This window comes from Leptosomus discolor, chromosome 1 (genome assembly GCF_034619465.1).
Source record: "Leptosomus discolor isolate bLepDis1 chromosome 1, bLepDis1.hap2, whole genome shotgun sequence".
Lineage (NCBI taxonomy): Eukaryota > Metazoa > Chordata > Aves > Leptosomiformes > Leptosomidae > Leptosomus > Leptosomus discolor.
Window position 1 is genome coordinate 60,317,511 of NC_141391.1, and position 12,241 is coordinate 60,329,751.

At 39.1% G+C, this 12,241-nt stretch overlaps 1 protein-coding gene across 1 annotated transcript in view; it reads left to right on the forward strand.

Moving 5' to 3' along the window:
• The window catches only part of PCCA (propionyl-CoA carboxylase subunit alpha), a 300,632-nt gene that overhangs the window by 154,456 nt on the left and 133,935 nt on the right, over window positions 1-12,241 (forward strand). The window contains exon 18 of the mRNA XM_086481594.1: window positions 5,900-6,002. Coding sequence (XP_086337720.1) covers window positions 5,900-6,002 — 103 coding nt within the window. The remainder of the gene's footprint in view (window positions 1-5,899; window positions 6,003-12,241) is intronic.

The following is a 12,241-nucleotide window of genomic DNA, read 5'->3' on the forward strand; positions in this document are numbered from 1 at the left end:
TATTGCCAGTTACTTTAAAATATTGCTGTGCTGAAACTAACGTTGCTCAGGGTATGATTAGTGTGGGAAAACAGCTGCTGTCATACCCTTTTGTTGTCTATATGAGGGATGGATGGCTAGAGTGCTGGCTGGCAGTGGGTCAGCTGGAGTGGGTTATTGCTCTGAGCACACATGCATGTTTTGGGAGGAGTGTGGATCTGAGGGTGGGTGCAGCAACATTGATTAGGTCAGGTGGCACAAATACATCTTAGAGTGGCCTCCAAGCACTGTGCTCACAGAATAAAAATGTTGTCCAAGCATGCAGGAGTAGCCCATATTGCTAGATAGAGTGTTGTCAGACGAGCTGTCCTCCTACAGCTTTCAGGCAGTCTGGGATGCCTCTGTGCTTCCTAACCTGCCTGATGAGAAAGGAATATACTATCTATTATCCCTATTTTGTAGGTAAAGAAAGTATCTCTACTTCATAAAGATCCAAGAGGAGTCTTTGACAAAGAACAAATTAAACTCAAGGATCCTTAGGTTCACATCCTATTCATTGGATCATTCTTTGTGGTTCAGTCAGTTTCACAGTTAATCTTTTCCTGGATATTTGTTTTAATATGGAGAATTTTTTTTAATGGTCAATTCTTCCTGGTTATTAAATAACGACTCAAATGCTTTGTTGGTCTCTTTGGGAGAGACATCCTGTGCAAATGAGAAATGGGGCATTTTCCAAAAGATAATTGTAAAAGTCATACCAAAACACGGGGGAAAAAAAGGAACAAAAACCCTTTACTTCCCTTCTTCTAGCATGTTGACCTCATTTGGGTGGAAAGGAAGAGCAGAAGTTCTGATTGACAATCCTTTATGTTAACTAATTTCTATTATAGAAAGGAAGAAAGAGGAAGCACACCTCTCTCCTGCAATTGTGTATTTGCTTCAGAGACTGTGTATGAGGTGAAGGCTTTTAGATACATTGTGTTTGTCATAATTATATGGGTTGGAGGAAATGATTACTCCACTTCAGTCAACACTTACTAAACCGTCTCTGGAATACGGTGTCCAGTTTTAACCCCCTAACACATAAAGAAAGTTATTAATAAACTTGCATCTAATGAAAAGCTACCAGGGTGGTGGTGGAGTTGGAACAGAGGACCTGTGAGGAGAGGCTGGGAAAACCAGGCTTGTTTAGCCTGGAAACAAGAAAGGTTAGGGTGGACCTAATGGCAGCTGCCTTGTACCTCTGAGGGGGTCCCAAGAAGATGAAGCCAGGCTCTTCAGTGAGTTGCACAGCAATAGAGCAAGAGACAGTGGTCATAAACTGGAGATTTTCAAGACCTGACTACACAAACCTCTGAGGAACCTGGTCTGAATTTGATGTTGAGATTCCCTGGGGGAGGGGGCACACTGAATAAACTAAAGACCTCCCAAAGTCCCTTCAACCTCAGGCATTCCATGATTGTGTTATGAATGAAAGCTCTTTTTAGGTGACTTGGGACTGTAGATATGAGTTTTAAATTTAAGTCTGGACACTCTTGTTATTAGTTGGAGGGGGGAATGCAGCTTCCCCTGGCTGTGTTACTGTTGGAAGGCAGAGGTTGGTTGCTGTTAATTCCATTCATCTTCTCCACACTGCAATCTGATCTTTGTCTTTGTTTTATGAAGCTACGGCATTATAAAAGTTGACTTAACAGTTTACTTGACTTTCTTCTTTGTGGCAGGTGAAGCCAAGAAACATTTCTTGGTCTGTCACTAATACCTTTGTAATTCAAAATAGCAGAGGCTTCCTTTCTGTATGCTATAGCATCCATCTTATACGTGATCATGAGCTTTCTGAGAGACATCTTCACTATTCCGAACGGTTTGAGATTGCATATGCAGGCAGTATTGTCTGTCTTTTATCATGGCCATCTGGATGGAGCAGAGCTCTGCTGTACTTGAGAAGAAATTAAGCCCTTTAATAGCATCCAACTTTGTTTTCTGCCTCAGCCTGCTTGATATACGTGCCATTTGTAATGGTCAACTTCAAAATCCACTGGGGAAAAACTTGAGCCAAAACAGAACCTAGGAATGATATAAACCTGGCCTGCATTGGTATGGATCTGAATTATACATTGCGCTTTCTCTCATACCGATTTTGCTTTTAATTTTTATTCTTCCCAATCAGAAAACAGTCACTTTTCTAGTATTAAGTAACAGACTGGGACGTATAACCAGGGCTTGTTTGTTTTGTTTTGTTTTGTTTTTCCTGTAATTGATAGTAGGAGACACATTTCTAGGACAAAATGCAAATGAGACTGTTATGGGAAGAATGACCTTTTATGTAATTTAATTTGAAGTTGGTTATGTAAAGTAATTGCATGAACCTTTTTGACTCAGCTTGGGGGATACTGGGATAATATTGATTTAAGCAATCATAACATCAGGGAAATGAGAGAGAAATACTTTTTCCTTGTCTTCCTTCTGACCAGGGTTCTGTCATTTAGTAGCAATAGATACGTGCAGTCTAGTTTTAAGTAATATGAACAATAGTGCTTCCACTTCTTTAGTTGTGACTTAATTTTATAGCCATTTATCCTGTTTTACATTCATTTTATATAATTCAGCTCAGTGATTACAGTGATAATGCAGAAGTATATACCAGGTTGAGCAGAGAGATTTGGGAGCTGTTTTACATTTTATGGTGGAGATGAAATCTCCATGTAGCCCAGGAGTCTGCAGCAATTACAGTAGGGAAGAGCAATGGCAGAATTTCACATGGTGGAAGCTGGGAAACCTTTGCTACTCACTCATTTTGCTTCCTATCAAGGCAGCACTTGGACAAATGCCCCAGAGGTAGCTTTGTTACTTTTCAGATCAGTCTTCTTCATGGTGAATGTGAAGGTTGTGTTGTATCTTTATTGATGGTGAACATTAACTTACACCTCAAGACACCCAATTGAAATCCTGAGGGTAGGCTTCTAAAGTAAAATAATATATCAAGTGAAACAAAGGTATTACTATCTGGAACGTTTGTGTATTTCCAAATATAGTAATGTAATTTAAATTTTAACTTCAAAATTCAAAAATTCTGCTGAGTCTAGCAGCGGAGCAAGAGCAGAAGGCAAGGGAAATGCGACTGGAATTCAGAGCACTAAGGCAGTACTGACAGCAGTCTGTCTTGTGTAATAAAGGTAAATTGCCATCCTTAGGAAGCAGCCTTTAATCAAGCTTCTGAGGTATGCCTCCAAAGTTGGTAGGATTGTATCTTCATTGACAAAGACTAATACCTAATTTTGATATGTTCTTGTTAACAGTTTATATTACCTCCCAGAAATCCCACATTCGATACTGCAGGCATGACTGGTTTTCTGCTTGCCACATCTGTGCCACAACTAATGCAAATAGTGACAAATAAAGAAAGCAGATAAATAGTTATTCCATGTTTGTGATAATGAAGTGGTGAATGTAACTCTTGATCGGTGGTTAACCTGTATCAAATTATTGACCTTTTTTCACTGTTTGGAGGGTTTTTTTTAATTGAAGATACATGGAGAAAATAGATTTTGCAGCACAGCAAGTGCAAAAGCAGTTATTGATTTAATCCAAGATGAAGGTCATGCAATAAAACCTTCAAATTGGGATCTTTCTACTTTTACCTTGATCCTTTGTATGAGTTGATACTAGCAGTGTATGTTGGAGCAGGTGGGAACATGCAGTTTTGGTCACACAGGGTTGTCATGGGTGTTAGGCAGGGTGACTGACAGGCAAAGGTTTTCGGATGGATTCCTGATGTGTCTTTAGCTGAGGCGCGTAAACAAATCATCAATTTTAGATACAGTGTTTTGGAAAAATTATCTTAGAGCTGCTTTAGTTTGTGTAAACAGTTGGGAAATTGACACATTTCAGAGCCAGATAGTTGATGTTATTGCATGGTATAATTATATAAGGCTTATATATACACGTATATGGGTGTATATGTACAAAAATAGTACAAAAGTTCATCCTTTTTTTTGACTTTCACTTTGTAATCAGTTTTTCTAGTAACTGGCAAAGGAAGAATTAAGTTTGTTTCAAGCCAGTTCCTCAGCATTTGTATTTCTGCATGCATTTGTTAAAGTGAAGACAGTTTCCATTTCAAGGCAGATAAAAGATAACAAACATTGAGCAAAGGAAGTTGCAGTAATATTTAGCCAGAATATGTTAATATGGACTAAATTAAAAATAGATTGATGTAGATTTGCTGGCTTTTGTTGGTTTTAAATTTACATTTTTTGGCCTGTGACAACTCCTTTGTACTGTTAGCTGGAACTGTAATGAGTGTGTTTCTATTACCATGGCACTATTGCGTTGCTGAGGTGGACTCTAAGCAGCCTCTTTACCTATCCATATTTACTGTGCTCAGTGGAATGATGAGTCCTGGGCAGAAGATGTCCTGTTTTGAAATTGTGCACTTATTACTGTAAAGTCTGCTCCAGTCCTTTCCAGAGGCCTCCATTCTGGCTTTTCTTGAGGATTGTATTAGTCTTATTTTATGCTACTGACAGAAGTTGTCCCTTGCTAGGGACCAGTACTGGAGAGTGTCAATTAACATTACATGCAGTAGTGCTGGGGTGATGGGAGAGCGGGGATGTAGAAGGGAGCTGTTTCTCTGCTGCAGGACTGGAAGCAACGTGCACCCCTGGGCAGAGCTGCTCAGGGAGATACAGCCTTCTGAACCTCTCCCCCCAATTCTTCCCCCATCCCTTCTTGTGAAATCCGTACTTGCCATGGATGATGTCATTTGCTGTGATACATACGCATAAAGCACTTTGAGAGCTGTGCTGTAACTGAGTTCAGCTAAGTCTTTCAGTCTTAACCTTTATCTTTTTTTAACTATATTTATTATGTTATCCTCCCCTCTGGCTTTTGAAATATTCTTGCTTTCATCTGTGTAAAATCTCTCTTCTGAGGATAAAGTTTGCCTCTCTTTCTCAGTGACAATTCAGCTTTGCACTTCTTGTCCTCTTCTGTGTCAACTTTAACTTCCTGCTACTGCCTTGTGGACTGAGTACTTTACTTGTCCTTTTGTTCCCTCTCACATCAGTTTTGACTGTTCTACTTTTCTTGTGACACCCATCTTGGCCACCTATTTGCCAGCTTCTCATACCAAATCTGTATTGTGCGGTTTCTAACCTAAAGACGATGAGGGCAAAGTTCTGTCACTGTGCTCTGTCTTGTAGCCTGCTGAATGGACAATTGAATTTCTAATTAACCTTCACTTTCTGGAACAAGACCAGGTTGGGAGAAATCCTGCTTCCAGTCACCCTGGTTTGCACCCTTTTGTCCAAATCTTTATTAGCTTCCCTGCCTTCGGATTGTAGGCTCCTTTGAGCCATTTTCTGCTTATGAAGTGCCAAACTTGACTTTGGCTCCATTAGTCGTAAACTAAAGATTACACAAGTGGCACTAAATGACCCAGGGCTGAAGAACAGTTTTATCCCCATTTATTTCTGGGGTTTATACTGTTGCATTATCCTTTTGCTTGGAAAATCTGTAGCCTTTGCAAGGTAAATTACTGAGAGAGAGTGCTGTATATTTTGAATAAGTTCTAATGTACAGATGGATTCCAGCATGAGGCACAATATGTCAACCAGTGACATTTCAATAACGAAAACAAGATGCTGCAGCATCATTCAGTTATTTTTTTTTTTCTTTCAGTTGTCAAATGGTTTTTAACAGAGATACCAGTGTTAGCAGTAGGGCTGATCTGTATGAAAACATGCAATTTAAACTCTGAAACTCAGAGCGTCTGCTATGCTAAGCTTCATCTTAATTTAGAGGGAAAATATGTAGGTTTCATGTATAAGGACTGAACAGCATCTTCACTGATAGTTGTTGCTTTTTGTGTCCGTATTGGTCTGTGGTACCTAATTTCTTTTTACTGCTTTCTGAAAACTAGGGCACAAGTTGACAGATCTTGAAAGAAGAGAACTACTGGCAACAGCAGCATCTTTGTATGTGGCTGAACAACTGAGATCACAGCAATTTCTAGGGACTCCAAGGTAAGTTCATTTCTAGGAACTCAGATGTGCTGATGTGTTTTGTTAATGGCATCTTCTAACGCATGAGAGATGCTGGTGAGAATCTGCATGGTTTCTTAATATAGTATGTTTTTTCTAAATTCAAATGAGCTGTGGCTTACGCTTCCCTACTCGCACAAGTCATACACGATTATTTTTATTCTATGTATTAGCAAACTAATAGGCACAAAAATGTGTTGCAAGCCAGTACAGTAATTAATGCACATCAGGAGTTTCATTAATGCAAAATGTTGCTGCATTAGTAACTAACCACAAATGGAGCATCACAAATTTCCCATGTGCCCGTTTGAAGTGATGTAAGCACTTTGGGATAATATGAGTATTCAGCTACAGAGCTTTAAAATATTGTGGATTCATGAGTAATTTGCTACTTTGATGAAGAACCTTAATAGTTTAGGGTCTAATTCTGAAAACACTTTCTGACTGGTAAATGCTGGACGAGTCAGCACCTTGCTGTAAGTATGTTTTTTGGTGCTTTTGATTCCCCCATTCCCTCATTCTTTTGGATTGTAGCTGCTATAGGTAATATGGTTAATTGGACAGCCATTGCAGGAACTTGTGTCAAAATACTAATTAACTTCTTTAGCTTTTTGGAACAGTATGCTTTTTTCCTCTAGGATGTTTCTAGCTTTCGTTGTCCTCTGGCCCATCGTTGTCAATGCCTTGAGACCTTCTATTAGAACAATTGCATTTGTGAAACTTGCTTGGATAGTTGGTGTTTGCAACAGGCATGCAGTGAATCCTAACTTCAGCATGACTCTTTCTTCTTGTCTTGCGTTCTTTAATGTAGTTGTGTTTGTGTAAGAGGGAAGCCGGAATGCAGGATAGACATTATTCACATTCCATGCCAGTGGTTTGACAGTGTATTCTATTACTGATTTTACAGTGGTCAGGAATAAATCAAATGTGGTTTCAAGAAGTCTTTATTTTTATTTGTACCCACAAAGATAAATAATACCATATGGTGTTAAAAAAAAGAAAAAAAGAAGGAAAAAAGAGACACTTAGGGCAAGCATAACGGCTTTGTAATATATAGCATATGTAGGGCTAAGTCATTGCTTGCCTTATGCACCTATAGGGGAAAGTAAAGCACCTATTTATTTCCTTTCACGAGTTGTATCCTCCATAGCAAGTGGCATAAAGAGAAGAACAGACACTCGAAGGCCACTGTTCCACAAAGAAAAGATGAATGAGGGAAAATGAGGAGGAGCCTTGATTGCAGTTTTTACTGGCCGGCATAGGAAGTTAAGTAGTCTGGTAGTGCTATAGAGAAGTAATGGATTACTTTGTACTTAGAGTAAGATAGGAATTGTTGATTTAAGGAGTGATTCTCAAACTGCTATTGCACTTCCTGCCCTGATTTGAGCTTTTTTTTTTTTCCCCCCTCTGGCCTGTAAAATGTTCTTACTTGCTAAAAAGGAAAGAAAAGGAGTTCAGCTTTTGAAGAATATTTTAAAAATTTTCTTTCTGTTGCAAGTATTTTCTTTCAGTACTAGCTGTCTGTGTATCTTAATAGCAAAGACATATGCCACTATTTTAGCTGAGATATCAGATGTATAAATGAAGTATTGCATTGAGCAATAAGGCATGGTCATTCATCTCTTTTTGTTCTGCATTGGGGAAACAAATACACCCCTACTTTGGAAAAAAAAAAAAAAGCAAGCTTGTTTTTGGAGTCCTAGCCTAACACGTACATTCCTCTGCTATGAGCAGGGAAGGCAGCAGAGTCTGACCACATGAAGTTTGTAAGACTAGATTAAGGTCTGATTTTTCAGATTTTAAATGGTGAAACTAACAAATCCTTTCAGTACAGGGAAGATCACTTTCTTTTGCTGTGATGGAGGGGTATTTATGCTCAGCTCGGCTTTCAAAGGATGGTCTTTTCTGTCTGTTGAGGCATATGCAGATCTGGAATGAATCCTTCAGAAGCTAAGCCTTAAAATTTTCTCCAAGTGGTGTCTGCGTGTGCTTCTTATTGAATAGGTTATAGTTTCAGTCCACGTATATTGTTAGATCTACTTGTTTTGATGATAGTGAAGCTGTTTGCGGCCAAGTAAGGACAAGATAATACAAAAAGGCTTACTGGTAAGTAACTTCTGCAGATAACCAAGCCTGATAATGATATCCTTTCCCAAAAATCATGCAGCTCCTTCAGAGGAAATGTCAAAGAAACAAAGGCAGAATGAGGTCAAAGAACTGTGCAGTGTCCTGGACATTTTCTCCATTCCTTAGAGCAGCTAGTGCACTCCCTCTAGAGGAGACTGAGGACTGTGGAGCATACAAGTTGCTGCAGTCCCATCAAGGATCCTTCATGGCATGTCCTTAACTTGCCCAAACTGTGTCTGACTTGTTTTTGAAAGTGTTCCATGTCATGGGTACTCTTTAGGGAGCAAGATTGTGGCCATAGAAAGCACATCTTTATTGCTATGACTGCAATCTGTTTGAAAAATATTAGTAAACAAAAAGTGCAGAGTAGGAACCTGTGCTACTGGCAACAAATCAAAAAGGCCAGTTGTAATCTTGGATGCAGTTCACTGTGGCAGAATTGGATGTTTGGAATCTGTGTGAATTTTAAATCCGTGTTGGAGGATGTAATGGATTAAACAGACTGCATGCTCCAAAGTTGATTCATAACATTCTCCTAATGGTTTGGAAAAGTACATCAACATGTTGGTCATAGTCTTCAAAATTTCTGCTCTCTGGCACTATTTATGTTGACAGCATTTTTTTTTCTTTTGCATGCACTGAAAGCAATTGAGGAATTTTTGTGTAAGAAATTGCACTGCAAAGTAGTATTTTGAAATCATGCATTATTTCTTCTAAACTTGTCACAGCTGCCAAATAGACAGTTTTCTGCTAAACTTGAGTTATATGCTTATCTTTGGTTTTGGTTTGTTTTCTTTTCCCTTTTGGGAGCCGTATTTATAATATGCATTCTTTTCACAACTGCAGGGGTATTTTGAGTTCCCTTTTCCCCCATGATTTATTCAGCCTAAGCTCAGGATTGTTATTCTAGTCAGATAGATAGAAAGAACCATGCTTGGAAGTCTTCACAGGAGCTCCACCTTTCACTATCAGGGCTACTGAGACTGTAATCAGATGAAACACAGCTCAGACAGATTAAGGAATCATTGTTCCAGCCTGCTCTTCCCTTGGTCTCTGCCTTTCCTCCTCCTCCCTCAGGTATGCAGGCATGATTTTGTGTGTAGTTACTTTCTACTCTGGTTCTGCTAGATTGACCTGTATTAGCACAGAAACAGTTTAATAATACTTTACTTTAGATCATTCTGACAGAACCAGGTTAAGTACTCATGACAAGTGAAATTATTCTGAAAGAACTACAAGAGTGGGAAAGTGTACCAAGGAGGAAGAGGATGGCTGTTAAAAGGGATGCAGAGGTGGGCCTTAGCTCTGTGTCACAGATCAGACTAGTACCAGCCTCATGAGGGGGGTTGTCCTCTACAGTCGATGATATTTGCAGGGGTGTGACTGGAAAATATGTATTTTGCTGTCCCCTGGGTGACTGAATCATCAGCTGTAAGTTTCTTGCTGGAATGTGCTCTGATGATCAGCGAGCTATTGCCTCATTAGGATCACCCAAATTTCTTCAGCTATTTTCAATTAGACGTGACCCCTGTGTGGGGTTCTTTGTTGCAGGGGTTTGTGTGGTGTTGAGGTTAATACAGGCCACAAGCTGAAGGCTGGTTTGCCTTTCCTGTGTTAGAATAGATTGTATTATGATTTGGGTGGAGCACCCACAGGTGAGTTTCCAGTGTCTGCATTGTGTGTGTGCCCCTGGCCTCACCAACAGTCTCCCAGGATTAATTTGCCAACTGTAAGCTAGAACAGCTGCTGGAGGACTGTGCATGCTTGGAGTTACAGGAATATATACATTTACTTTTGTTAAGTCATCAAATATTTAGAGCATTTTCTGTTGTGGTGGTTTTTTTGTTTTTTTTTTTTTTAATTTAACTGGTTGTTATTTAACTAGTTTTCTCGGTTGTTGTGGGGTGGGTGTTTTAGTTGGATTTTTTTTGGTTGGGTTTTTTGAAAGATGGTTAGCTAATGCAAATGCTTGATATTTTGTAAGCCGGATACTAATGTGAATATTTCACCGTGATACCCAGATAATAGGGGCACATGTTTCCTACAGGAAAGAGCCATGAATGATTGATGATTGTTTCATTGTTCAGCTTTCAGTTATTTTACCTAGGACTTTTCCTACTTATTCCATAGTCCAGTTTATTGTGAAACTGGTGCCACCCACAGCTGCTGAACAGATTTACAGCATCTAGTAAAATCCCAAGGTCTTCTAGACAGAACTCGATCTTGTTTCAAGTGGAAACATATTTTGGCTGAAGTGAGTCCAGCTTATTTTATGTCTGTTTGATGTAGTTAGCCTTTGAGACCAAAAATGATGTTGTACAGTTGAATCTTCACGTTTTGGCTTCAGACTTGTTTTCATTAGTGGGTTGGGAGGGGAATAGGAGAATGACTCTCCAGGTGTGGCTACATCATGCTATCTCATGGGTCTACTAATGTGATGTTTATACTTCTAAACCCAATTGCCTGCAGCACTTCCTATGCGTTGCTTGTGTTGGCTGCTAAGTGTATTTTCCTAATTTTTGTATGGGTTTTACCCTTTCATCATTTATGACTTGGAAAAAAAACAGTGAGGCTGCATGCCCATATTACCTGATACTACATGCAAAATGATGGTAACACATTGGAAAATGTTTTATATTGCTATAAAAAAAAGCCCTTTAAGGTTTTTCTTACTTGTGTGTTTAATATAGAAGACTGGGATTAGGGAGTCTCGAGTTAAACTCCTAAATGTTCTTGTGGGACCTTAGAGAAGTCAGTTGGATTTGGCCTCAGTTTACAAAAAGACAAAATAGCCTTTACTGCATTATTGAGGTTTTGTAAATATTTATTTATCAGCATGTATAAAGTATTTTGAGACCTAAATGGATGATAGTCTCTAAGCATAAAATAATACTTTCACGGGAAGGGTTAGTGTATAGTGAGAAATTACATATAAAATACAAGCAGGTTTTCATCAAGTTCTGAAATAACTGGGCTGAATTTTTATGTTTTAAAATTCTGAAAATTCCGGGGTTCAGTGTAGTGGACGTAACATGACAGGTGAACTGGAAGAACAGAAATATATATATTTAGCTTTTTACTTAATGATTTATTGTAGGTTCGTGTCTAGGTTGATTTGGTACAGATATATTGATGGAAATCCTCAAATTACACTTCGTAGTGATGGTTCGGATGCCTGCTCTGCCTTGCCATTGCATGATTAGGGCACGAGGGAACTGCTCAGAGAGCAGTGGAGCCCCGCACCTCTCAGGCATGCTTGCTTTCACGTAGACTACACCTATTACCCTGCTGGAGCCTGGGACAGAGCCAGCTCTTTGCCAGCCTAGGGCTTCCCCATATGGAAGGATGGTCAGCTGCCCAATAGGAGAGCTTTCTGGCTCTCCTGCACTGCTGGAGCAGCACAAAATAAGGTTGTGTTACATTAATTTTAAAAAGAAGGAAGATGATGTCAGGAAAATTCACTGGAGTCATCCGAACTGGCCTCTTGGAAAGGGAAAGAGTTCTTACTTGCAATGCAGTCACAGACACTGCTGAATTATATCAGTTGCATTGTGTGATTCTTATTTCCCCCCCCTCTAGAACCACAGTAATAACATGAACAGTTATTGCAAATACAGCTAAATATTTATACTTTGTCTTATCCTGCAAATAATCTCTAGTGTGATATAAAGATAAACCATTTTGTTTTCATTTGGTAAGGATGACTAAGGCCAGCCCACTTGTGGCTTTCTTCATTCCCTTGCTTTGGAGTTATACAGTCATCCTTAGCTCATGAAAATAACACTGTCTTATCCTTACTGCTCTGGTTCCCTGGTCAACAAGTCAAGCATTCTTTTCATGATTTACTGTTATGCCTTTGGAAGTCCTCATTACATTTATGTAATTACTGCAGCTTCAGACCATTATTCCACTACGTTTTTTTTTCTTTCCCATAGACTACCAAGGTACTAAGGCTCTGTTCTCCCTTTTTTCATATGATATCCTTATTTATAATGGGCTTTTCTGATTGTGACAACCATCTCTTGTATCTTCAGACATTAGTTAATGTGATTCTTTCGACCTCTCATAAATAATTACTTAAATTTTTTTTTTGT